The sequence below is a fragment of the Tachyglossus aculeatus genome, chromosome 8, assembly GCF_015852505.1.
Source record: "Tachyglossus aculeatus isolate mTacAcu1 chromosome 8, mTacAcu1.pri, whole genome shotgun sequence".
Lineage (NCBI taxonomy): Eukaryota > Metazoa > Chordata > Mammalia > Monotremata > Tachyglossidae > Tachyglossus > Tachyglossus aculeatus.
In genome coordinates this window covers 36,302,685-36,330,435 of record NC_052073.1, presented here as the reverse complement: position 1 = coordinate 36,330,435, position 27,751 = coordinate 36,302,685, and the positions used below count along the sequence as shown (strand labels likewise).

At 51.1% G+C, this 27,751-nt stretch overlaps 1 protein-coding gene across 1 annotated transcript; it reads right to left on the bottom strand.

Moving 5' to 3' along the window:
* Positions 1 to 41: 41 nt before the first annotated feature.
* Positions 42 to 26,770, bottom strand: XKR7 (XK related 7). Its single transcript, XM_038750064.1, has 4 exons — positions 26,304 to 26,770; positions 25,628 to 25,753; positions 9,965 to 10,164; positions 42 to 1,195 (listed from the first exon to the last, which is right to left on the bottom strand). The coding sequence occupies exons 1-4, from the start codon at positions 26,768 to 26,770 to the stop codon at positions 291 to 293; spliced, it is 1,698 nt and encodes a 565-aa protein (XP_038605992.1). The 3' UTR covers positions 42 to 290.
* Positions 26,771 to 27,751: the final 981 nt, after the last annotated feature.

Genomic DNA, 27,751 nt, shown 5'->3' with positions numbered 1-27,751 from the left:
GATGGGGATGGGGGAGACACTTTGGGAGAAAGGGGGTGGACGGGGAGGAAAACGGGGGATGGGGAACCGCCCCGTGAGCGGGGTGTGTATGTGTGGGTGAATGTGTGTTGAGGTGGGGGGGGTCTCCTTAGCACCGTTTGATTCCCTGTGGACCCCGGAGGGGGGTCCCGGATGTGTGTTTGTGTTTACGTGGGGGACGGGGAGCCATCCTCCAACCCCCCAGGCCCGCCTCAACCGTCCCAGAGGCTCGTGAGAGGACCAGGCCCAGCTGGTCCCCCGCCCGGGGTGGTCTACACGGTAGTCTCGTACTCCAGGAGCTCCTGGGCGGCCCCGAGACTGCAGTACTGCAGACGGGGGGTGGCGGGGGAGGAATATTCCAGGCCCAGGACGGTCTTCCTCAGCCGGCGGTCGATGAAGTGGGCGTCCCAGGCCGGATATTTCTTCCGGGGCAGGTCTATCCGGATCACGGGCCCTTCTGTCCGGGGGGCCGGGCCCGCCGGGAGCGGGAGGCCGGGCCTCACCTGGAAGACGGGCCCGGGCTCGGGGACCCCGTCCCTCTCCGCCCCGGCGGGGGGCCGCGGGGGGCCGGTGACCGCCTCGGGGGCCGGGGGGCCGGCGGGGGCCTCGGGGGGCCCCCGGGCCCCGAACATGGGCCCGTTGGGGTGCAGGAGGCAGTAGTAGACGAGCATGAAGAAGACGCCCAGCGCGAAGCAGCAGGCCACGGCGCAGACCAGCAGCAAGGCCTGGAAATCCGAGTTCAGGCCGTGGTGGTAGTACCAGAAGCCCGTCAGGGCGGCGTTCTCCAGGAGCGCCAGGCTGTAGTAGGCGCCCATCCGGCAGCAGCTGCTGCCCCCCTTGACGTTGAACCAGGAGAAGACGTAGACGATGCCCACCATCATGTTGTAGACGGCCTCCTCCCACTTGGAGGTGCAGAAGTCCGTCTCCCCCTGGATGATCCACAGGGTCATGAGGGACCAGTGGGCCACCAGGAAGATGGCGAAGTAGAGCCGGGACACGGAGGCGAAGAGGGCGAAGGCCACGGCCCGGGCGGCGATGGTGAAGAGGTGCCAAAGGACCTGGACCACCGCCCCCTTGTAGGACATGGGCCGCTTGTCGTCGCGGGAGTCACGGAGGACCTTCTGGTAGGAGGCGATCATCCAGGCCAGAGACACCAGCGAGGCCGACGCCGAGAGCCCTGGGGAGACCGGGTGGGTCGGGGGGTCGGCCGGCTGCCCCCGACGCCCCCCTTCCCCCCCGCTGCCAAGCCTCATTGAAGGCACACCTCCTCCGGGAGGCCTGCCCTGGCTACTTGCCTCTTCTCATCATCATCATCATCATCAATCGCATTTATTGAGCGCTTACTGTGTGCAGAGCACTGTACTAAGCGCTTGTTGGCAACATAGAGAGCCAGTCCCTACCCAACAGTGGGCTCCCACTCCCTTCGGCGTCTCCCTCGGTTCGCCCGCCTCCGTCCCTTTCTATTGCCGTCCGTCTCCCCCTCTCTAGACCGTCAGCGCGCTGTGGGCAGGGACTGTATCATCATCATCATCAATCGTATTTATTGAGCGCTTACTGTGTGCAGAGCACTGTACTAAGGGCTTGTTGGCAACATATAGAGACGGTCCCTACCCAAAGATGGGCTCCCACACCCTTCAGCGTCTCCCTCGGTTTGCCCGCCTCCGTCCCTTTCTATTGCCGTCCGTCTCCCCGGCTCTAGACCATCAGTGCGCTGTGGGCAGGGACTGTATCATCATCATCATCAATCGTATTTATTGAGCGCTTACTGTGTGCAGAGCACTGTACTAAGCGCTTGTTGGCAACATATAGAGCCAGTCCCTACCCAACAGTGGGCTCCCACTCCCTTCAGCGTCTCCCTGGGTTCGCCCGCCTCCGTCCCTTTCTATTGCCGTCCGTCTCCCCCGCTCTAGACCGTCAGCGCGCTGTGGGCAGGGACTGTATCATCATCATCATCAATCGTATTTATTGAGCGCTTACTGTGTGCAGAGCACTGTACTAAGCGCTTGTTGGCAACATATAGAGCCAGTCCCTACCCAACAGTGGGCTCCCACTCCCTTCAGCGTCTCCCTGGGTTCGCCCGCCTCCGTCCCTTTCTATTGCCGTCCGTCTCCCCCGCTCTAGACCGTCAGCGCGCTGTGGGCAGGGACTGTATCATCATCATCATCAATCGTATTTATTGAGCGCTTACTGTGTGCAGAGCACTGTACTAAGCGCTCGGGAAGTACAAGTTGGCAACATATAGAGACAGTCCCTAGCCAACAGTGGGCTCAAAGTCTCAAATATAGTAAGAAGTTTTCTGCTGCATAGGGACGGGGCATGGGCCTGGGAGTCACAAGGTTTGCTGCCATTTGTCTGCTGCACAGGGTTGGGGCACGGGCCTGGGAATCATCATCATCAATCGTATTTATTGAGCACTTACTGTGTGCAGAGCACTGTACTAAGCGCTCAGGAAGTACAAGTTGGCAACATATAGAGACAGTCCCTACCCAACAGTGGGCTCAAAGTCTAAAAGGTAGTCACAAGGTTTCTGCTGCCTAGGGACGGGGCATGGGTCTGGGAGTCACAAGGTTTGCTGCCATTTGTCTGCTGCATGGGGTTGGGGCACGGGCCTGGGAGTCATCATCATCAATCGTATTTACTGAGCGCTTACTGTGTGCAGAGCACTGTACTAAGCGCTCGGGAAGCACAAGTTGGCAACATATAGAGACAGTCCCTACCCAACAGTGGGCTCAAAGTCTAAAATATAGTAAGAAGGTTTCTGCTGCATAGGGACGGGGCATGGGCCTGGGAGTCACAAGGTTTGCAGCCATTTGTCTGCTGCATGGGGTTAGGGCACGGGCCTGGGAGTCATCATCATCAATCGTATTTATTGAGCGCTTACTGTGTGCAGAGCACTGTACTAAGCGCTCGGGAAGTACAAGTTGGCCACATATAGAGACAGTCCCTACCCAACAGTGGGCTCACAGTCTAAAAGGTAGTCACAAGGTTTCTGCTGCATAGGGACGGGGCATGGGCCTGGGAGTCACAAGGTTTGCTGCCATTTGTCTGCTGCACAGGGTTGGGGCACGGGCCTGGGAGTCATCATTATCAATTGTATTTATTGAGCGCTTACTGTGTGCAGAGCACTGTACTAAGCGCTCGGGAAGTACAAGTTGGCAACATATAGCGACAGTCCCTAGCCAACAGTGGGCTCAGAGTTTTAAATGTAGTCACAAGGTTTCTGCTGCATAAGGACGGGGCATGGGTCTGGGAGTCACAAGGTTTGCTGCCATTTGTCTGCTGCACAGGGTTGGGGCACGGGCCTGGGAGTCATCATTATCAATTGTATTTATTGAGCGCTTACTGTGTGCAGAGCACTGTACTAAGCGCTCGGGAGGTACAAGTTGGCAACATATAGAGACAGTCCCTACCCAACAGTGGGCTCACAGTCTAAAAGGTAGTCACAAGGTTTCTGCTGCATAGGGACAGGGAATGGGCCTGGGAGTCACAAGGTTTGCTGCCATTTGTCTGCTGCACGGGGTTAGGGCACGGGCCTGGTAGTCATCATCATCAATCGTATTTATTGAGCGCTTACGGTGTGCAGAGCACTGTACTAAGCGCTCGGGAAGCACAAGTTGGCAACATATAGAGACTGTCCCTACGCAACAGTGTGCTCAAAGTCTAAAATATAGTAACAAGGTTTCTGCTGCATAGGGACGGGGCATGGGCCTGGTAGTCACAAGGTTTGCAGCCATTTGTCTGCTGCACGGGGTTAGGGCACGGGCCTGGGATCATCATCATCAATCGTATTTATTGAGCGCTTACTGTGTGGAGAGCACTGTACTAAGCACTTGGGAAGTACAAGTTGGCAACATATAGAGACAGTCCCTAGCCAACAGTGGGCTCAAAGTCTAAAATATAGTAAGAAGGTTTCTGCTGCATAGGGACGGGGCATGGGCCTGGGAGTCACAAGGTTTGCAGCCATTTGTCAGCTGCACGGGGTTAGGGCACGGGCCTGGGAGTCATCGTCATCAATCGTATTTATTGAGCGCTTACTGTGTGCAGAGCACTGTACTAAGCACTCGGGAAGTACAAGTTGGCAACATATAGAGACAGTCCCTAGCCAACAGTGGGCTCACAGTCTAAAATGTAGTCACAAGGTTTCTGCTGCATAGGGACAGGGAATGGGCCTGGTAGTCACAAGGTTTGCTGCCATTTGTCTGCTGCACAGGTTTGGGGCACGGGCCTGGGAGTCATCATCATCAATTGTATTTATTGAGCGCTTACTGTGTGCAGAGCACTGTACTAAGCGCTCGGGAAGTACAAGTTGGCAACATATAGAGACAGTCCCTACCCAGCAGTGGACTCAAAGTCTAAAAGGTAGTCACAAGGTTTCTGCTGCATAGGGACAGGGAATGGGCCTGGGAGTCACAAGGTTTGCTGCCATTTGTCTGCTGCACAGGTTTGGGGCACGGGCCTGGGCGTCGTCATCATCAATCGTATTTATTGAGCGCTTACTGTGTGCAGAGCACTGTACTAAGCGCTCGGGAAGTACAAGTTGGCCACATATAGAGACAGTCCCTACCCAACAGTGGGCTCAAAGTCTAAAATATAGTAACAAGTTTTCTGCTGCATAGGGACGGGGCATGGGCCTGGGAGTCACAAGGTTTGCAGCTATTTGTCTGCTGCATGGGGTTAGGGCACGGGCCTGGGAGTCATCATCATCAATCGTATTTATTGAGCGCTTACTGTGTGCAGAGCACTGTAGTAAGCGCTTGGGAAGTACAAGTTGGCAACATATAGAGACAGTCCCTACCCAACAGTGGGCTCAAAGTCTAAAAGGTAGTCACAAGGTTTCTGCTGCATAGGGACGGGGCATGGGTCTGGGAGTCACAAGGTTTGCTGCCATTTGTCTGCTGCACAGGTTTGGGGCACGGGCCTGGGAGTCATCATCATCAATTGTATTTATTGAGCGCTTACTGTGTGCAGAGCACTGTACTAAGTGCTCGGGAAGTACAAGTTGGCCACATATAGAGACGGTCCCTACCCAACAGTGGGCTCAAAGTCTAAAATATAGTCACAAGGTTTCTGCTGCATAGGGACAGGGCATGGGCCTGGGAGTCACAAGGTTTGCAGCCATTTGTCTGCTGCATGGGGTTAGGGCACGGGCCTGGGAGTCATCATCATCAATCGTATTTATTGAGTGCTTAATGTGTGCAGAGCACTGTGCTAAGCGCTCGGGAAGTACAAGTTTGCAACATATAGAGACAGTCCCTACCCAACAGTGGGCTCACAGTCTAAAATATAGTAACAAGTGTTCTGCTGCATAGGGACGGGGAATGGGCCTGGGAGTCACAAGGTTTGCAGCCATTTGTCTGCTGCATGGGGTTAGGGCACGGGCCTGGGAGTCATCATCATCAATCATATTTATTGAGTGCTTAATGTGTGCAGAGCACTGTACTAAGCGCTCGGGAAGTACAAGTTGGCAACATATAGAGACAGTCCCTAGCCAACAGTGGACTCAAAGTCTAAAAGGTAGTCACAAGGTTTCTGCTGCATAGGGACGGGGCATGGGCCTGGTAGTCACAAGGTTTGCTGCCATTTGTCTGCTGCACAGGGTTGGGGCACGGGCCTGGTAGTCGTCATCATCAATCGCATTTATTGAGCGCTTACTGTGTGCAGAGCACTGTACTAAGCGCTCGGGAAGTACAAGTTGGCAACATATAGAGACAGTCCCTACCCAACAGTGGGCTCAAAGTCTAAAATATAGTAACAAGTTTTCTGCTGCATAGGGACGGGGCATGGGCCTGGGAGTCACAAGGTTTGCTGCCATTTGTCTGCTGCATGGGGTTAGGGCACGGGCCTGGGAGTCATCATCATCAATCGTATTTATTGAGCGCTTACTGTGTGCAGAGCACTGTACTAAGCGCTTGGGAAGTCCAAGTTGGCAACATTATAGAGACAGTCCCTACCCAACAGTGGGCTCACAGTCTAAAATATAGTAACAAGTGTTCTGCTGCATAGGGACGGGGCATGGGCCTGGGAGTCACAAGGTTTGCAGCCATTTGTCTGCTGCACGGGGTTAGGGCACGGGCCTGGGAGTCATCATCATCAATCGTATTTATTGAGCGCTTACTGTGTGCAGAGCACTGTACTAAGCACTTGGGAAGTCCAAGTTGGCAACATTATAGAGACAGTCCCTTCCCAACAGTGGGCTCACAGTCTAGAAGGTAGTCACAAGGTTTCTGCTGCATAGGGACAGGGAATGGGCCTGGGAGTCACAAGGTTTGCTGCCATTTGTCTGCTGCACAGGGTTGGGGCACGGGCCTGGGAGTCGTCATCATCAGTTGTATTTATTGAGCGCTTACTGTGTGCAGAGCACTGTACTAAGTGCTCGGGAAGTACAAGTTGGCAACATATAGAGCCAGTCCCACTCCCTTCAGCGTCTCCCTGGGTTCGCCCGCCTCCGTCCCTTTCTATTGCCATCCATCTCCCCCACTCTAGACCGTCAGCGCACTGTGGGCAGGGGCTGTATCAGTTGATTGTCGTGCCGTCCTCTCCCAACCGCTCAGTACAGTGCTCCGCACACAGTAATAATCAATCGTATTTATTGAGCGCTTACTGTGTGCGGAGCACTGTACTGAGCGCTTGGGAAGTACAAGTCGGCAACATATAAGCAACAGTCAGCGCTCGATAAACGCGGTAGGGTGAAGGAATGGAAGTTCGGTGTGGGCAGGGAAGGTGTCCGTTGGACGGTCCCGGGGGAATCAATCAATCGTATTTATTGAGCGATTACTGTGTGCAGAGCACTGTATTAAGTGCTTAAGGGGAATGCTCCCAAGCGCTTAGTACGGTGTCCTGCACCTAGTAAGTGCTCCATAAGTACTACTGATGGATTGATTGATGGGGGGTGGGGAGGGGCAGGGACTGATCGGCTCGATTCTCCCCCAGCGCTCAGCACAGCGCTCGGCCCTCGGGACGCGCTCGATGAATCCCATCGCTCTTACATATCCGTTCTCCCTCCCCGTGTGGGACGGGGACTGGGTTCGACCTGACGGTCCTGTCTCTCCCCACAGTGCTTGGCACATGGTAAACACTCAATAAATCCCATGCATTCTATTATTGATTATATTATTTATTATACACTTGTATAACAGAAAAGAGGCCAATAGAGACGGTAGACAGGATTCCTGCCCTCAAGGAGCTGACCGTCTACTACAGTGGGCAGAGCGCTTGAGAGAGTCCAAGAGTTCCCCCTTTTAGACTGTGAGCCCACTGTTGGGTAGGGACTGTCTCTATGTGTTGCCAATTTGTACTTCCCAAGCGCTTAGTACAGTGCTCTGCACATAGTAAGCACTCAATAAATACGATTGATCGATTGATTGATCCAACAGAGCGAGCTGCCACGATCCCAGCCCTCAAGGAGCGGACAGTCCACTACCACGGGCAGGGCACTGTGCTGAACGCTTGGGAGGGTACCCTATAATAGACACATTCCCTGTCCACAGTCAGCGTCTATCTCCCCCAACGCTTAGTATAGTGTCTGGCCCCTAGTAAGCGCCTAACAAATGCCATTTAAGAAAAAAGGGGAAGCCCTGGAGGACAAGGCTATATAGGGATAGGGCCGTGGGGTTTTGGGGGGCTTGGGATTAAGGGGGTGAAAAAAGCTATGGATATGGGGGATTCTGGATCGTATACGGGGGGCGAGAAAAGCTATGGATGTGTGGGATTCTGGGGAGCATTTGCACACAGTAATCATAATAATAATAATAATAATATTGGCATTTTATTAAGCGCTTACTATGTGCCAAGCACCGTTCTAAGCGCTGGGGAGGTTACAAGGTGATCAGGTTGTCCCATGGGGGGCTCCCAGTCTTCATCCCCATTTTCCAGATGAGGTCACTGAGGCCCAGAGAAGTGAAGTGACTCGCCCACAGTCACCCAGCTGACAAGTAGTGTTGGGTAGGGACCGTCTCTAGAAGTTGCCAACTTGGACTTCCCAAGCGCTTAGTCCAGTGCTCTGCACACAGGAAGCACTCAATAAATACGATTGATTGAATGAATGAATGAACGTTGGGCAGGCACTGTCTCTAGATGTTGCCAACTTGGACTTCCCAAGCACTTAGTCCAATGCTCTGCACACAGTAAGCGCTCAGTAAATACGATTGAATGAATGAATGAATATGTATATATGTTTGCACATATTTATTACTCTATTTATTTTACTTGTACATATTTATTCTATTTATTTTATTTTGTTAATATGTTTTGTTTTGTCATCTGTCTCCCCCTTCTAGACTGTGAGCCCGGTGTTGGGTAGGGACCGTCTCTAGATGTTGTCAACTTGTACTTCTCAAGCGCTTAGTCCAGTGCTCTGCACACAGTAAGCGCTCAATAAATATGATTGAATGAATGAATGAATATGTATATATGTTTGTACATATTTATTACTCTATTTTATTTGTACATATTTATTCTATTCCTTTTATTTTGTTAATATGTTTTGTTTTGTCATCTGTCTCCCCCTCCTAGACTGTGAGCCCGCTGTCGGGTAGGGACCGTCTCTAGATGTTGCCAACTTGGACTTCCCAAGCGCTTAGTACAGTGCTCTGCACACAGTAAGCGCTCAATAAATACGACTGAATGAATGAATGAATGAGCCACACTGCTTCTAATAAGCGCTCAATAAATACAACTGACACGCTGCTTCTCTAAGAGTAGGCACTCAATGAATACGATTGAAGGAATGAATGAATTTTGTGGGGGGCCTATAATAATAATAATAATGGTATTTGTTAAGTGCTTATTATGTGCAAAGCACTGTTCTAAGCGCTGGGGGGGACACAAGGCGATCAGGTTGTCCCACATGGGGCTCACAATCTTAATCCCCATTTTACAGGTGAGGCAACTGAGGCCCAGAGAAGTGAAGTGACTCGCTCAGGGTCACCCAGCTGACAATCGGCGGAGCCAGGGATTGAACCCACGTGTCTCCCCCTTCTAGACCGTGAGCCCACTGTTGGGTCTCTATATGTTGCCAACTTGGACTTCCCAAGCGCTTAGTCCAGTGCTCTGCACACAGTAAGCGCTCAATAAATACGATTGATTGATTGATTTGAGCCCCCCGTGGGACAACCTGATCACCTTGTGTCCCCACAGTGCTTGGAACAGTGCTTTGCACATAGTGGGTGCTTAATAAATGCCATCATCACTATTATTATTACTATCACCCCGGGGCTTAGAACAGTGCCTGGCTCATAGCAAGCACTTAACAACCTGTCGACCTTGTCACTTCACTTCTCTGTGCCTCAGTTCCCTCATCTGAAAAACGGGGATTGACTGTGAGCCCCCCGTGGGACAACTTGATCGCCTTGTATCCCCCCCCCCCAGCGCTTAGAACAGTGCTTTGCACATAGCAAGCGCTTGATAAATGCCATCATTATTATTATTATTGATTGACCTCTGACTTCAAAGCCCAGGCTCTTTCCACTGGGCCACGCTTCTCTGTGCCTCTCTAGTCAATCAACCGTATTTATCGAGCGCTTACTTTCCACAGGGCCACGCTTCTCTGTGCCTCTCTAGTCAATCAACTGTATTTATCAAGCGCTTTCTGTGTGCAGATCACTGTACTAAGCGCTTGGGAAGTCCCAAGTTGGCACCACAGAGAGATGGTCCCTACCCAACAGCGGGCTCCCAGTCCTCAGGGGGCCGGGGCTAAGGGGGCGAGAAAGGCAGGGGGGGACACACCATCATCATCAATTGTATTTATTGAGCGCTTACTGTGCACAGAGCACTGTACTAAGCGCTTGGGAAGTACAAGTTGGCAATGTATAGGGACAGTCCCTACCCAACAGTGGGCTCACAGTCTAAAAGACACACGGGGCGAGGGCTAGCGGGGTCCTTACGGGGGGCGAGAGTAAGGGGGTGGGAGATGGGGGGGGACGCGGGGTGGTTTGGGGGGTCCTCTTACCCTGCAGGGGTTCGGGGTACCCCTGGTGGACCATGATGGCGAGCTGCAGGACCAGCTGGGGAGCACTCTTGAGGAAGGCCTCGAGGAGCCTCAGCATGCTGACGTCGGCGCTCTCAAACATCATCCGCCAGTAGAAATGTCGGCCCAGTGGGTCGGCCTGCCAGCGGCTCTGCAGGCCCAGGTACATTGCCCGGACGTACCTGGGGGCGAGCGGGAGCGGGGGACACGAGGCCGGACCCCGACTCAGCCCCCCCAGACGGCGAGCCCCGCGCCCTCCTCCCCCGGGCCCGCCGACCCCCACGGCCCATCGTCTACTCTATTTCACTTTGTGATCTCCCCCTTCTAGACTGTGAGCCCACTGTTGGGTAGGGACCATCTCTAGATGTTGCCGACTTGGACTTCCCAAGCGCTTAGTCCAGTGCTCTGCACACAGTAAGCGCTCAATAAATACGATTGATTGATTGTGAATATGTTTGGTTTTGTTGTCTGTCTCCCCCCTTCTAGACTGTGAGCCCACTGTTGGGTAGGGACCGTCTCTATACGTTGTCGACTTGGACTTCCCAAGCTCCTTTCCTCCTCCTTCCCCATCTCCTTCCCTTCTCCTTCCCCGTCTCCTTCTCTCCTCCTTCCCCATCTCCTTCCCTTCTCCTTCCCCATCTCCTTCCCTTCTCCTTCCCCGTCTCCTTCCCTTCTCCTTCCCCATCTCCTTCCCTTCTCCTTCCCCATCTCCTTCCCTCCTCCTTCCCCATCTCCTTCCCTTCCCTTTAGACTGTGAGCCCATTTAGACTGTGAGCCCACTGTTGGGTAGGGACTGTCTCTATGTGATGCCAATTTGTACTTCCCAAGCGCTTAGTACAGTGCTCTGCACATAGTAAGCGCTCAATAAATACGATTGATTGATTGATTGATTGATTCTCCTTCCCCATCTCCTTCCCTTCTCCTTTCCTCCTCCTTCCCCATCTCCTTCCCTCCTCCTTTCCTTTCTCCTTCCTTCCTCCTTTCCCATCTCCTTCCCTCTTCCTTTCCCTTCTCCTTTCCTCCTCCTTTCCCATCTCTTTCCCATCTCTTTTAGACTGTGAGACCACCTTTGAGACTGTGAGCCCACTGTTGGGTAGGGACTGTCTCTATATGTTGCCAACTTGGACTTCCCAAGCGCTTAGTACAGTGCTCTGCACACAGGAAGCGCTCAATAAATACGATTGAATGATTGATTGATTAGTCCAGTGCTCTGCACACAGTAAGCGCTCAATAAATACAATTGATTGATTGTGAATATGTTTTGTTTTGTTCTCTGTCTCCCCCTTCTAGACTGTGAGCCCACTGTTGGGTAGACACCGTCTCTATACGTTGCCGACTTGGACTTCCCAAGCGCTTAGTCCAGTGCTCTGCACACAGTAAGCACTCAATAAACACGATTGATTGATTGATTGTGAATATGTTTTGTTTTGGTGATGTTGGTGATGGTGATGGGCAAGTCACTTCACTTTTTTGGGCCTCAGTTTCTTCCCAGGCCCAGGTTCTTTCCGCTAGGTCCTGCTGCTTTATGCTGCTTCTACGACTACGCCTCTTTTTCCTTCTCTCTCTCTCTCTCTCTCTCTCTCTCTCTCTCTCTCTCTCTCTCTCTCTCCCTCCTTTCTTCCCTTTCTCTTCCTCCATCCTTCCCTTTCCCCCCTCCTTCCCTCCTCTCCTCCCTCCCTCCTTCTTCCTCTCTCTCTCCCCCTTCCTTCCTCTCTCTCTCCCTCCTTCCTTCTCCTTCTCTCTTCTCCCCCTCTCCTCCCCTTCTCTTTCCCTTCTTCCCTCCTTTTCCCTCTCTTTTTCTCCCACCTCTCTCTTCTCTCTCTCCTTTCTTCCCTTTCTCTTCCTCCATCCTTCCCTTTTCCCCTCTCCTTCCCTCCTCTCCTCCCTCCCTCATCCTCTATCTCTCCCCCTTCCTTCCTCTCTCTCCCTCCTTCCTTCTCCTTCTTTCTTCTCCCCCCCTCCTCCCCTTCCTTTCCCTTCTTCCCTCCTTTTCCCTCTCTTTTTCTCCCTCCTCCCTCTTCTCTCTTTCTCCCGCTCCCCTCTCTCGCTCCTTCTCGCCTCCCGTCTCCTTTCTTTTTCTCTCTCTCCTCCCCATCTCCTCTCCCGTTTTTCCCTTTCTTCTCTCCCCCTCGCTCTCTCTCCTCCCCCATCTCCTCTCCCGTTTTTCCCTTTCTTCTCTCCCCCTCGCTCTCTCTCCTTCCCCCCATTCTCTCTCCCCTCGCCCTCTTTCGTCTCTTTTTCCCTCTCTTCTCTCCATCTCCTTCGCCCTCCCTGGCTCGCCCTTCTTCCCTCCTTCTCTCTCTCCTCCCCCTTCTTTCCTCTCCCGTTTTTCCCTCTCTTCTCTCCATCTCCCTTACTTTCCCTAGCTCTCCTTTCTTCTCTCTCTCTCTTTCCCTCTTTTCCCCTCCCGTTTTTCCCTCTCTCCTCTCCATCCCCCTCGTTCTCTCTCCTCTCCCTCCTTCTCTCTCATCCCCTTCTTTCCTCTCCCCTGTTTTTCCCCTCTCTTCTCTCCAGCTCCCTTACTCTCCCTGGCTCTCCCTCCTTCCCTCACTCTCCTACCCCCTCTTTCCTCTCCCGTTTTCCCTCTCTTCTCTCCATCCCCCCGCTCTCCCTCCTTCTCTCTCCTCCCCTTTCCTCTCCCGTTTTCCCTCTCTTTTCTCCATCCCCCTCGTTCTCCCTCTTTCCTACCCCCTCTTTCCTCTCCCCTGTTTTTCCCTCTCTTCTCTCCATCTCCCTTACCCTTCCTGGCTCTCCTCCTTCCCTCCTTCTCTCTCTCCTCCCCTTCTTTCCACTCTCCTGTTTTTCCCTCTCTTCTCTCCAACCTCTCGCTCTCTCTCCTTCTCTCTCCTCCCCCTTCTCTCCTTTCCCCTATTTTTCCCTCTTCTCTCCATCCTCTCGCTCTCTCTCCTTCTCTCTCCTCCCCCTTCTTTCCTCTCCTCTATTTTTCCCTCTCTTCTCTCCATCCTCTCGCTCTCTCTCCTCCCCCTTCTTTCCTCTCCTCTATTTTTCCTTCTCTTCTCTCCATCCTCTCGCTCTCCCTCCTCTCTCCTCCCCCTTCTTTCCTCTCCCCTATTTTTCCCTCTCTTCTCTCCATCCTCTCGCTCTCTCTCCTCCCCCTTCTTTCCTCTCCCGTTTTTCCCTCTCATCTCTCCATCTCCCTTAGTCTCCCTGGCTCTCCCTCCTTCTCTCTCCCTCCCCCCCCCCCTTTTTCCTCTCCCCTGTTTCCCCCTTCTCTTCTCTTCTCTCTCTCTCCCCCCACCCTCTTCCTCTCCCTGCCTCCCTCATCTAGCTTCTGTTTTGGTCTGTCTCTTGGCTCCCGGGTCAGTCTGCCCGCCTGCCGGCCTGCTGTTGCTCTCCATCTCATCCCTCTGAGTCTGGGTCTCTGTTTATCTGCGTGTCTCTCACATCCTCTATCCTCCATCTGTCGGTCTCTCAGAGATTCCGCGCCGCTCTCTCCCTTCCCATCCTTCCAACCTTTCTTAAAAGTTCAGGCTTTCCAGAAACCTCCCACCCCCTCCCTAGGAAAAGTCCCCCCTCCCCCCAAGTCCCCAGAGCCCTCATCCTCCAAGCCCCCAATCCCCACCCCGGCTCCGCCGCTTGCCTGCTGTGTGACCTTGGGCAAGTAATTTGACTTCTCTGGGCCTCAGTTCCCTCATCTGGAAAATGGGGATGGAGACTGTGAGCCCCACGAGGGACAGGGAACGTATCCAACCCGTTTTGCTTCTATCCACCCCAGTGCTTGGCACACAGTAAGCACTGAACAAATATCATTATTTATTGTTATTATTATTCCCCCAACCCACTTAGCCCCTTCCCCTGACTCCCCAGGCCCTCAAGAGGGGGGAAAGGAGAGGCCACTTGTCTGCTGTGTGATCTTGGGCAAGCCACTTCACTTCTCTGTGCCTCAGTTCCCCCCTCTGGAAAATGGGGATGAAGACCGTGAGCCCCACTTGGGCCAACCTGATGACCTTGTATAGACCCCTCCGCTTAGAACAGTGCTGAGCACATTGTAAGCACTTACCTAATACCATTATTATTATTAAAATGCATTCCACTTTTCCCCAACTCCTCGAAGGGTTTCTAGGACAGGACTTCCCAGCATTTGGCAATGGAAGGCGACACGAATGTCACCGAATAATGCGATTTTAATCGTTCAATTACAATTTCATTACGTGTCCATTACCGCGGGGGGACGGGGTGAGCTGTGCTCCCCTTGTTTGACGAGGAAAAGTGGGAAAAGAGGGGTGCTTCTCTGCAGCAGGAGGGGATGGAGAATTTCAGAATTGTGCTTTTTTCCGGGGGGTTAGGCCGGGGTTGGTCTCCTTGCTGAAATAGAAAGTCCCTAATGAGACCCCCTCTACACTGCCAGCCTGAGGGGATCAGATTGTCACATCTTCTGAGGTAATAATAATAATAATAATAATAATAATAATGGCATTTATTAAGCGCTTACTATGTGCCAAGCACAATTCTAAGCCCTGGGGAGGTTACAAGGCGATCAGGTTGCCCCATGGCGGGCTCCCAGTCTTCATCCCCATTTTCCAGATGAGGTCACCGAGGCCCAGAGGAGTGAAGTGACTTGCTCAAAGTCACCCAGCCGAGCAACGTGGCGCGGTGGAAAGAGCTCGGGCTTTGGGGGTCAGAGGTCATGGGTTCAAATCCCGACTCCACCAATTGTCAGCTGGGTGACTTTGGGCACGTCACTTCGCTTCTCTGGGCCTCAGTGACCTCATCTGGAAAATGGGGATTGAGGCTGTGAGCCCCCACCATGGGACAACCTGATAATAATAATAATGGCATTTATTAAGCGCTATGTGCAAGGCACTGTTCTAAGCGCTGGGGGGGGGGGATACAAGGTGATCAGGTTGTCCCACAGGGGGCTCACAGTCTTCATCCCCATTTTACAGATTATAATAATAATGGCATTTATTAAGCGCTTACTATGTGCAAAGCACTGTTCTAAGCACTGAACATGAGGTAAGCGCTAAGAAGCTAATAAGCGCTAAGATGAGGTAACTGAGGCCCAGAGAAGTGAAGTGACTTGCCCAAAGTCACCCAGCTGACAAGTGGCAGAGCCAGGATTCGAACCCATGCCCTCTGACTCCAAAGTCCGTGCTCTTTCCACTGAGCCGCGCTGCTTCTCTATCAGGTGATCTACCTGATCACCTTGTAACCTCCCCAGCGCTTAGTACAGTGCTTTGCACATAATAAGCACTTAATAAATGCCATCATTATTATTATTATTATTAATTGGTGGAGCCGGGATTAGAACCCACGACCTCTGACTCCCAAGCCCGGGCTCTTTCCACTGAGCCACGCTGCTCAGCTGGGTGACTTGGAGCAAGTCACTTCACTCCTCTGGGCCTCGGTGACCTCATCTGGAAAATGGGGATGAAGACTGGGAGCCCCCCGTGGGACAACTTGATCGCCTTGTAACAAAGGCAATTTGGAGTTACAATAATAATAATGGTATCTTTTTTGAAAAAAAAGGTATTTAAGCGCTTACTATGCTCCAGTCCCAAACTACTTATCCAATGAGCTAACCCGAGTCCGACCCCTTTAGTGAATGAGCTAACACGGCCTCAAACCTCTTAACCAATGAGCTAAATCCAATCGTTAATCAATAAACTAATCCAAGTCTAACCCCTTTAACCTTTAGGCCTTCATTAATTCATTCAATCGTATTTATTGAGCGCTTACTGTGTGCAGAGCACTGGACTAAGCGCTTGGGAAGTACAAAGACTGAGCCCCCTTCTTCCTCTCCCCCTCCCCATACCCCTGCCTTACCTCCTTCCCCTCCCCACAGCACCTGGATATAATAATAATAATAATAATAATAATAATAATAATAATAACGTTGGTATTTGTTAAGCGCTTACTATGTGCAAAGCACTGTTCTAAGCGCTGGGGTAGGTACAAGGTGATCAGGTTGTCCCACGTGGGGCTCACAGTCTTCATCCCCATTCTACAGATGAGGGAACTGAGGCCCAGAGAAGTAAAGTGACTTGCCCAAAGGGATTTGAACCCACGACCTCTGACTCCAAAGCCCGTGCTCTTTCCACTGAGCCACGCTGCTTCTCTATATATGTATATATGTATATATGTTTGCACAGATTTATTACTCTATTTATTTTACTTGTACATATTTACTATTCTATTTATTTTATTTTGTTAATATGTTGTAATAACTTGTACTTCCCAAGCGCTTAGTCCAGTGCTCTGCACACAGTAAGTGCTCAATAAATACGACTGAATGGATGAATGAACTTCTAGACTGTGAGCACACTGTTGGGTAGGGACCGTCTCTAGATGTTGCTGACTTGGACTTCCCAAGCGCTTAGTACAGTGCTCTGCACACAGTAAGTGCTCAATAAATACGATTGAATTAGCTTGTCTCTACCCCAGCGCTTAAAGAATAGTGCCTGGCACATAGTAAGTGCTTAACATGTGCATTTAGCCTTAATTCTATTTGTTCTGATGACTTGACGCCTGTCCACATGTTTCATTTTGTTGTCTGTCTCCCCCTTCTAGACTGTGAGCCCTCTGTTGGGTAGGGACCATCTCTATATGTTGCCAATTTGTACTTCCCAAGCGCTTAGTACAGTGCTCTGCACACAGTAAGCGCTCAATAATAATAATAATAATAATAATAATGGTATTTGTTAAGCACTTACTGTGTGCAAAGCACTGTTCTAAGCGCTGGGGAGATTACAAGGTAATTAGGTTGTCCCACGGGGGGCTCACAGTTTTGATCCCCATTTTACAGAAGAGGGAACTGAGGCCCAGAGAAGTGAAGTGACTTGCCCAAAGCCACACAGCTGACAGTAAATAATCAATAAATATGATTGAATGGATGAATGAACTTCTAGACTGTGAGCCCGCTGTTGGGTAGGGACCGTCTCTAGATGTTGCCGACTTGGACTTCCCAAGCGCTTAGTTCAGTGCTCTGCACACAGGAAGCGCTCAATAAGTACGATTGAATGGATGACTGAACTTCTCGACTGTGAGCCCACTGTTGGGTAGGGACCGTCTCTAGATGTTGCCGACTTGGACTTCCCAAGCGCTTAGCACAGTGCTCTGCACACAGTAAGCGCTCAATAAATAGATTGAATAGATGACTGAACTTCTAGACTGTGAGCCCACTGTTGGGTAGGGACCGTCACTAGATGATGCCGACTTGGACTTCCCAAGCGCTTAGTACAGTGCTCTGCACACAGTAAGTGCTCAATAAATACAACTGAATGGATGACTGAACTTCTAGACTGTGAGCCCACTGTTGGGTAGGGACCGTCTCCAGATGTTGCCGACTTGTACTTCCCAAGCGCTTAGTCCAGTGCTCTGCACACAGTAAGCGCTCAATAAATACGACTGAATGGATGAATGAACCAATGAAACAACCCAGCCCCAAATCCAGGAACCAATGGGACAACCCCACCCAACCCCACTCAACCAATGAGAGCCCAGCTCCAAAACCGTTAACCAACAGAGAAGCCAACCCCATTAACCAATGGAGATAAACCAGCCCAACTCCCTTAACCAATCAGAGGACTCAACCCTAACCTCATTAACCAATGAGATGACCCAGTCCAACCTCCTAAACCAGCCCCAGCCAGTAATAATAATAATAATAATAATAATAATAATGATAATAATAATAATAATTATGCCGCGGCTCAGTGGAAAGAGCCCGGGCTTTGGAGTCAGAGGTCATGAGTTTGAATCCCGACTCCGCCACATGTCTGCTGTGTGACCTTGGGCAAGTCACTTCACTTCTCTGAGCCTCAGTTACCTCATCTGTAAAATGGGGATTAAGGCTGTGAACCCCACATGGGACAACCTGATCACTTTGTATCCCCCCCCCCAGCGCTTAGAACAGTGCTTTGCACATATTAAGCACTTAACAAATGCCAACATTATTATTAGTAGTAGTAGTAGTAGTATTTTTAGACTGTGAGCCCACTGTTGGGTAGGGACCGTCTCTATATGTTGCCAACTTGGACTTCCCAAGCGCTTAGTACAGTGCTCTGCACACAGTAAGCGCTCAATAAATACGATTGATTGATTGATAGTATTTGTTATTAATAATGATAATAATAATAATAATAGCATTTATTAAGTGCTTACTATGTGCCAAGCACTATTGTAGCCGCTGGGGAGGTTACAAGGTGATCAGGTTGTCCCATGGTGGGGGCTCTCAGTTTTCATCCCCATTTTACAGATGAGGTAACTGAGGCACAAGAGAAGTGAAATGACTTGCCCAGAGTCACACAGCTGACAGTTGGCAGAGCCGGGATTTGAACCCATGACCTCTGAGCCAATGAGAGATCTCCACCTCGACCTCCGTTAGCCAATCAGACAATCCAGTCCCAACCCCCAATTGGCAGAAGAAGCGGTGCAACCTAATAATAATAATAATAATAATGGCATTTGTTAAGCGCTTACTATGTGCCAAGCACTGTTCTAAGCACTGGGGGGGGGATACAAGGTGATCAGGTTGTCCCCCGTGGGGCTCCCAGTCTTCGTCCCCACTTTCCAGATGAGGGAACTGAGGCCCAGAGAAGTGAAGTGACTTGCCCAAAGTCACCCAGCTGACAAGTGGCGGGGTCTGGATTCGAACCCATGACCTACGACTCCAAAGCCCGGGCTCTTTCCACTGAGCCACGCTGCTTCTCAAATAGGAGGGAGAACAGGGGTTGAACTCCTAGACTGTGAGCCCACTGTTGGGTAGGGACCATCTCTCTATGTTGCCAACTTGTACTTCCCAAGCGCTTAGTACAGTGCTCTGCACACAGTAAGCGCTCAATAAATACGACTGAATGGAATGGAATGGAATAAATACGATGCGTCCCCCTCTCGATCCCCCCATCTTACCTCCTTCCCTTCCCCACAGCACCTGTATATATGTATATATGTTTGTACATATTTATTACTCTAGTTGTGTATTTATTTATTTTACTTGTACCTATCTATTCTATTTATTTTATTTTGTTAGTGTGTTTGGTTTTGTTCTCCGTCTCCCCCTTTTAGACTGTGAGCCCGCCGTTGGGTAGGGACCGTCTCTCGAGGTTGCCAACTTGGACTTCCCAAGCGCTTAGTCCAGTGCTCTGCACACAGTAAGCGCTCAATAAATACGATTGATTGATTGATTGATTGATTGAATGAACCCCCATTTGACAGATGAGGGAACTGAGGCCCAGAGAGGTGAAGTGACAGGCCCGAGGTCCCACAGCAGACAAGTGGCGGAGAGGAGAACCCAATCCTCCGACTCATCATTATCATCATCAATCGTATTTATTGAGCGCTCACTGTGTGCAGAGCACTGTACTAAGCGCTTGGGAAGTACAAGTACATAGCCCCGGGCTCTTTCCGCCGGTGCCTCTCTGCTTCCCAGATTTGGGATTGTTCCCCGAGCGGAATGGCTTGGGAATCCCGGAGCAGGAAAAGAAGCGGCAGCCGAGGAGAGACAATTCCTAGAAAACCTCAACCAGGAATTCTGGCTGCGGCTCTGCTCCTGATTCACCTGCCTTAAGGCAAGGCAATCACCCAATTCACTCATTCAATCGTATTTATTGAGCGCTTACTGTGTGCAGGGCACTGTACTGAGCGCTTGGGAAGTACCCAGCGCTTAGAACAGTGCTTTGCACATAGTAAGCGCTTAACAAATGCCATTATTATTATTATTGTTACAAGTTGGCAACACCCAATGCAACCTCTTTCTCTTTCAGGTGTGTGAGCCCACTATTGGGTAGGGACTGTATATGTTGCCGACTTGGACTCCCAAGCGCTTAGTACAGTGCTCTGCACACAGTAAGCGCTCAATAAATACGAATGATGATGATGATGTTTGTGTATTTGTGTGTGTGTGTGTGTGTGTGTGTATTTGGGTGGGTGGGTGGGGGGTTGCCAGCTTATTGTTGGCAGGGACCGTGTCTATTAGGTCTGTTGTACTGGACGCTCCCAAGCGCTCAGTCCAGCGCTCTTCATGCAGTAACTGTTCAACAAATACGACGGATTGATCGATCGATTGGAGACCGCCTAGATTAAGGCGCAGCACGGCTCAGTGGAAAGAGCCCGGGCTTTGGAGTCAGAGGTCGTGGGTTCGAATCCCGCCTCCACCACCTGTCAGCTGGGTGACTTTGGGCAAGTCATTTCACTTCTCTGGGCCTCAGTTCCCTCATCTGCAAAATGGGGATGAAGACTGTGAGCCCCACGTGGGACAACCTGATCACCTTGTAACCTCCCCAGCGCTTAGAACGGTGCTTGGCACATAGTAAGCGCTTAACAAAAACCATCATCATTAGGGAGGGAACGTGCCTGCTAATTCTGTCGTACTGGGCTCTCCCGAGCACTTAGTACAATGTTCTGCATCCAGTGAGTGCTCAATAAATACCGCTGATATTGTTAATATGTTTTGTTTTGTTGTCTGTCTCCCCCTTCTAGACTGTGAGCCCGCTGTTGGGTAGGGACCGTCTCTAGATGTTGCCAACTTGGACTTCCCAAGCGCTTAGTACAGTGCTCTGCACACAGTAAGTGCTCAATAAATATGATGAGCCCACTGTTGGGTTGGAACCGTCTCTATATATTGCCAACTTGTACTTCCCAAGCGCTTAGTACAGTGCTCTGCACACAGTAAGCGCTCAACAAATACGGTGAGCCCACTGTTGGGTAGGGACCGTCTCTATAGATTGCCAACTTGTACTTCCCAAGCACTTAGTACAGTGCTCTGCACACAGTAAGCGCTCAATAAATATGATGAGCCCACTGTTGGGTTGGGACCGTCTGTATATATTGCCAACTTGTACTTCCCAAGCGCTTAGTACAGTGCTCTGCACACAGTAAGCGCTCAACAAATACGGTGAGCCCACTGTTGGGTAGGGACCGTCTCTATATATTGCCAACTTGTACTTCCCAAGCGCTTAGTACAGTGCTCTGCACACAGTAAGCGCTCAATAAATACGATGAGCCCACTGTTGGGTAGGGACCGTCTCTATATATTGCCAACTTGTACTTCCCAAGCGCTTAGTACAGTGCTCTGCACACAGTAAGCGCTCAACAAATACGGTGAGCCCAGTGTTGGGTAGGGACCGTCTCTATATGTTGCCAACTTGGACTTCCCAAGCGCTTAGTACAGTGCTCTGCACACAGTGAGCACTCAACAAATATGATGAGCCCACTGTTGGGTAGGGACCGTCTCTATATGTTGCCAACTTGTACTTCCCAAGCGCTTAGGACAGTGCTCTGCACACAGTAAGCGCTCAATAAATACGATTGAATGAATGGATGAACGAATGAAGTGGTGGAGCCAGGATTAGAACCCAGCCTGGCTCAGTGGAAAGAGTCCGGGCTTTGGAGTCAGTGGTCATGGGTTTGAATCCCGGCTCCGCCACATCAATCAATCAATCAATCCTATTTATTGAGCTCTTACTGTGTAAGCCATTATTACTAGGAGGCCTTCCCAGACTGAGCCCCTTCTTTCCTCTCCCCCTAGTCCCCCTCTCCCTCCTCCCCGCCTTACCTCCTTCCCTTCCCCACAGGACCTGTATATATGTATATATGTTTGTACATATTTATTACTCTATTTATTTATTTATTTATTTTACTTGTACATCTGTATTCTATTTATTTTATTTTGTTAGTATGTTTGGTTTTGTTCTCTGTCTCCCCCTTTTAGACTGTGAGCCCACTGTAGGGTAGGGACTGTCTCTAATGTTGCCAATTTGTACTACCCAAGTGCTTAGTACAGTGCTCTGCACATAGTAAGTTCTCAATAAATACGATTGATGATGATTACTATTAGAACAGTGCTTGGCACAGAGTAAGCGCTTAACAAATACCATCATTATTAGCCCAGTGCTCTGCACACAGTAAGCGCTCAATAAAAATGACTGAATGAATGAATGAATCTTATTATTATTAATAAATACCACCGTTATGATTAGGAATGCCGTGCCTGGCCCATAGTAAGCCCTTAACAAGTACCGTTATTATTATTATTATTATTATGGTTCCCTCATCAGCAAAATGGGGATGAAGACTGCGAGCCCCCTGTGGGACAACGCGATCATCTTGTAACCTCCCCAGCGCTTAGAACAGTGCTTTGCACATAGCAAGCGCTTAATAAATGCCATCACTATTACTATTAGAACAGTGCTTGGCACATAGCAAGCGCTTAATAAATACCATCATTATTACTATTAGAACAGTGCTTGGCACATATCAAGCACTTAAGAAATGCCATTATTACTACTACTAGAACAGTGCTTGGCACAGAGTAAGCGCTTAACGAATACCATCATTATTAGCCCAGTGCTCTGCACGCAGTAAGTGCTCAATAAATACGATTGAATGAATATTATTATTATCATTAATAAATACCACCGTTATGATTAGGAATGCTGTGCCTGGCCCATAGTAAGCCCTTAACAAGTACCGTTATTATTATTATTATTGTGCTTACCCCCAGTGGGCCAACGCGATCACCTTGTAACCTCCCCAGCGCTTAGAACAGTGCTTTGCACATAGCAAGCGCTTAATAAATGCCATCATTATTACTATTAGAACAGTGCTTGGCGCATAGCAAGCGCTTAATAAATGCCGTCATTATTACTATTAGAACAGTGTATGGCGCATAGCAAGTGCTTAAGAAATGCCATTATTACACAAGTAGAACAGTGCTTGGCACAGAGTAAGCGCTTAACAAATACCATCATTACTAGCCCAGTGCTCTGCATGCAGTAAGCACTCAATAAATACGATTGAATGAATGAATATTATTATTATCATTAATAAACACCACCGTTATGATTAGGAATGCTGTGCCTGGCCCATAGTAAGCCCTTAACAAGTACCGTTATTATTATTATTGTGCTTACCCCCAGTGGGCCAACGCGATCACCTTGTAACCTCCCCAGCGCTTAGAACAGTGCTTTGCACATAGCAAGCGCTTAATAAATGCCATCATTATTACTATTAGAACAGTACTTGGCGCATAGCAAGCGCTTAATAAATGCCATCACTATTACTATTAGAACAGTGCTTGGCGCATAGCAAGCGCTTAAGAAATGCCATCATTATTACTAGTAGAACAGTGCTTGGCACAGAGTAAGCGCTTAACCAATACCATCATTATTAGTCCAGTGCTCTGCACACAGTAAGCGCTCAATAAATACAATTGAATGAATGAATGAATATTATTATTATTCATAAATACCACCGTTATTATTAGGAATGCTGTGCCTGGCCCATAGTAAGCCCTTAACAAATACCGTTATTATTATTATTGTGCTTACCCCCAGTGGGCCAACGCGATCACCTTATAACCTCCTCAGCGCTTAGAACAGTGCTTGGCACATAGCAAGCGCTTAATAAATGCCATCATTATTACTATTAGAACAGTGCTTGGCGCATAGCAAGCGCTTAATAAATGCCATCACTATTACTATTAGAACAGTGCTTGGCGCATAGCAAGCGCTTAATAAATGCCATCACTATTACTATTAGAACAGTGCTTGGTGCATAGCAAGCGCTTAATAAATGCCATCATTATTACTATTATTAGAACAGTGCTTGGCGCATAGCAAAAGCTTAATAAATGCCATCATTATTACTATTAGAACAGTGCTTGGCACAGAGTAAGTGCTTAACAAATACCATCATTATTAGTCCAGTGCTCTGCACGCAGTAAGCGCTCAATAAATACGATTGAATGAGTGAATGAATCTTATTATTATTAATAAATACCACCGTTATGATTAGGAATGCTGTGTCTGGCCCATAGTAAGCCCTTAACAAGTACCGTTATTATTATTATTATTGTGCTTTCCCCCAGTGGGCCAACGGGATCACCTTGTAACCTCCCCAGCGCTAAGAACAGTGCTTTGCACATAGCAAGCGCTTAATAAATGCCATCATTATTACTATTATTAGAACAGTGCTTGGCGCATAGCAAACACTTAATAAATGCCATCATTATTACTATTAGAACAATGCTTGGTGCATAGCAAGCGCTTAAGAAATGCCATTATTACCACTTGTAGAACAGTGCTTGGCACAGAGTAAGCGCTTAACGAATACCATCATTATTAGCCCAGTGCTCTGCACGCAGTAAGCGCTCAATAAATACGACTGAATGAATGAATATTATTATTATTAATTAATGCCCCCGTTATGCTTAGGAATGCTGTGCCTGGTCCATAGTAAGCCCTTAACAAGCACCGTTATTATCAATCAATCAATCCATCGTATTTATTGAGCGCTTACTGTGTGCAGAGCACTGTACTAAGCGCTTGGGAAGTCCAAGTTGGCAACACATAGAGACGGTCCCTCCCCAACAGCGGGCTCACAGTCTAGAAGGGGGAGACAGACAACAAAACAAAACATATTAACAAAATAAAATAAAAAAGTAGAATAGCTATGTACAGGTAAAACAAATAAATAAATTTGGGTCTAACCAGAAAAATGCATGTGACTGAGTGAGCGCTCGATAAGAACTGTTTTTTAATGGCATTTCTAGGTGCTTACTATGTGCTAGGCACTGTTCTAAGCGCTGCGGGGGGGATACAAGGCAATCAGGTTGTCCCACGTGGGGCTCACAGTCTTAATCCCCATTTTACAGATGAGATAACGGTAAATATTATTTTTATATTATCATTATTATTATTAATTAATTATCATTATCATTATTAATTGATTATTAAATAATTAATCAGTATTTATTATTATTGTGGCTTGGAATGCGTGAGTTTATGGTTCTCTGGCCCTCTCCCCGGCACTCAGTCCAGTGCTGTGCACGCCGTGGGCGCTCAGTACAGCACCTGTATATTTGTATATATGTTTGTACATATTTATTACTCTACTTATTTTACTTGTCCATATCTATTCTATTTATTTTATTTTGTTAATATGTTTTGTTTTGTTGTCTGTCTCCCCCTTCTAGACTGTGAGCCCGCTGTTGGGTAGGGACTGTCTCTATATGTTGCCAACTTGGACTTCCCAAGCGCTTAGTACGGTGCTCTGCACATAGTAAGCCCTCAATAAATACGATTGATTGATTGATTTAATGGCATTTTTAGGTGCTTACTATGTGCTAGGCACTGTTCTAAGCGCTGCGGGGGGGATACAAGGCAATCAGGTTGTCCCACGTGGGGCTCACAGTCTTAATCCCCATTTTACAGATGAGGGAACTGTAAATATTATTTTTATATTATTGCTACTATTATTAATTATCATATATTATAATTATTAATTGATTGTTAAATAATCAATTAATCATTATTAATCATTATTATTATTGTGGCTTGGAATGCGTGAGTTTATGGTTCTCTGGCCCTCTCCCCGGCGCTCAGTCCAGTGCTCTGCACGCTGTGGGCGCTCAGTACAGCACCTGTATATGTGTATATATGTTTGTACATATTTATTACTCTATTTACTTATTTTACTTGTCCATATCTATTCTACCTATTTTATTTTGTTAATATGTTTCGTTTTGTTCTCTGTCTCCCCCTTCTAGACTGTGAGCCCGCTGTTGGGCAGGGACTGTCTCTCTATGTTGCCAGCTTGGACTTCCCAAGCGCTTAGCACAGTGCTCTGCACACAGTAGGCGCTCAATAAATACGATTGATTGATTGATTGATTGACCGGGATTACCTCCAGACCTGTCCGAGTTGCAGGAGGTGAATGAGCGACTGCAGCACCCAAACACACAGGCGACAGCACCTGCGGCGAGACCCCCGGGCTCCGGCCGCCAGTTCCGAGCCCAGCCCGCCGGGGGCGCTGTCGAGGCGCCGCGCCTGCGCGCTGCCCTGGCCGCCGCTCCTCCCGCCGCCGCCGCCGCCGGGGGCGCTGTCGAGGCGCCGCGCCTGCGCGCTGTCCTTGGCGCCTCTCCTCCCGCCGCCGCCGCCGCCGCCGGGGGCGCTGTCGAGGCGCGGCGCCTGCGCGCTGCCCTTGGCGCCGCCCGCTCCGCCGCCGGGGGCGCTGTCGAGGCGCGGCGCCTGCGCGCTGTCCTTGGGGGGGGCCGCCGCTGGGGGCGCTGTCGAGGCGCGGCGCCTGCGCGCTGTCCTTGGAGGGGCCGCCCCTGGGGGCGCTGTCGAGGCGCGGCGCCTGCGCGCTGCCCTTGGCGGCGCCGCCTGCTCCGCCGCCGGGGGCGCTGTCGAGGCGCGGCGCCTGCGCGCTGCCTTTGGGGCCGCCCCTCCCGCCGCCGGGGGCGCTGTCGAGGCGCGGCGCCTGCGCGCTGTCCTTGGGGGGGCCGCCCCTGGGGGCGCTGTCGAGGCGCGGCGCCCGCCCGCCGTCCCCAGCGCCGCCGCCGGGGGCGCCGTGGAGACGCTCCCTCGGCGCGCTGTCCTTGGTGCCGGCGTTCCGGCCCTCGCCGCCGGGGGCGCCGTGGAGGCGCGGCGCGCGCGCGCTGTCCGCGGTGCTGAACGCCCCCTTGCGGCCGCCGCGGGGGCCGCCGGTCCCGCCGGTCCCGCCGTCGTCCTTGGAGCCTTGGGCCCTCCCCGGCGCCGCCGCCGCCGCCGCCGCCGCCGCCGCCGAGTAGTCGTAGACGAACCACCTGAAGCTGAGCATCTGCACGACGAGCGACGGCAGCAGCACGAAGAGCAGCGTGAGGGCGAACCAGGCCCTGCGGCCCCGCAGGTAGTAGTCGGCCGCCAGCCACAGGTCGGTGGCGCCGTCGGAGAGGAAGACGAGCAGGGCGCAGAGGCCCCAGCAGCAGTCCCGAAGGCCGTAGCGGGGCCGGGGGGGGCCCGCCCCCGCCCCCGCCCCCGGGCACCCCCCGTCCGACTGCGCCGCCATGGGATGGGGACCGGCCGGGGGAGGAGGAGGAGGAGGATGGGGGGCGGACGGATGGGGGGCGGGGGGCGCGGGGAGAGACTTCCGGGGGCCGGGAGGAGGGAGAGAGGAACGGATGGATGGAGCCAGGGAGCTCCTCCTCCTCCTCCTCCTCCCCTGCCCTTCCCCTCTGCCTCCTCCCGCCTCCCCCTCCCCTCCCTCTCTTCTTCTTCTTCCTCCTCCTCCTCCCCTTCCCCTCTGCCCCCTCCCTCCTCCTCCTTTCCTCCCTCTATTCTTCCTCCTTCTCCTCCCCTTCTGCCCCCCTCCTCCCCTCCTTCTCTTCTTCCTCCTCCTCCTCCCCTTCCCCTCTGCCCCCTCCCTCCTCCTCCTTTCCTCCCTCTATTCTCCTTCTCCCCTTCCCCTCTGCCCCCTCCCTCCTCCTCCTTCCCTCCCTCTATTCTTCTTCTTCCTTCTCCTCCTCCTCCTCTTCCCCTCTGCCCCTCCCTTCCTCCTCCTTCCCTCCCTCTCTTCCTCCACCTCTTCCTTCCCTCCCTCTCTTCTTCTTCCTCCTCCTCCCCTTCCCCTCTGCCCCCTCCCTCCTCCTCCTCCTTCCCTCCCTCTCTTACTCCTCCGCCTCCTCCCTCTCTTCCTTCTCTCCCTCCCTCTCCCTTCCTCCTCCTCCCGTTCCCCTCTGCCTCCTCCTCCGTCCCCCTCCCTTCCGCCCCCCCCCCCCGCCCCCGGGAGCCGGGGAGCGGGTCAGAGGGGGAGGGTGTGGGAGGAAGACCCTCCGCCTGCTCTCTCTCTCCCCCTCTCTCTCTCCCTCCGTCCGTCCCTGCCCCGACCCCCTGCTCCCCCAACCTCCCTTCCCTCTCCTACCTCCCCCCGGCACCCGCCTTCTCCCCAGTCATCTTTCCCCCTCCTCCTCCTCCTCCTTCTCCGTCTTCCTCCTCCTTCTCCGTCTTCCTCCTCCTCCTCCTTTTCTTCCTCTTCCTCCCCCTTCTCCTC

Excerpts from the sequence above, each read along its gene's own strand:
- XKR7 (XM_038750064.1), bottom strand. The coding sequence starts at position 26,770 with ATGGCGGCGCAGTCGGACGGGGGGTGCCCGGGGGCGGGGGCGGGGGCG. Across the intron at positions 25,754-26,303 it reads AAGGACAGCGCGCCGAGGGA|CGCCCCCGGCGGGCTGGGCT; the intron begins GCGTCTCCACGG and ends GCGCCTCGACAG. Across the intron at positions 1,196-9,964 it reads GTACCCCGAACCCCTGCAGG|GGCTCTCGGCGTCGGCCTCG; the intron begins GTAAGAGGACCC and ends CGGTCTCCCCAG.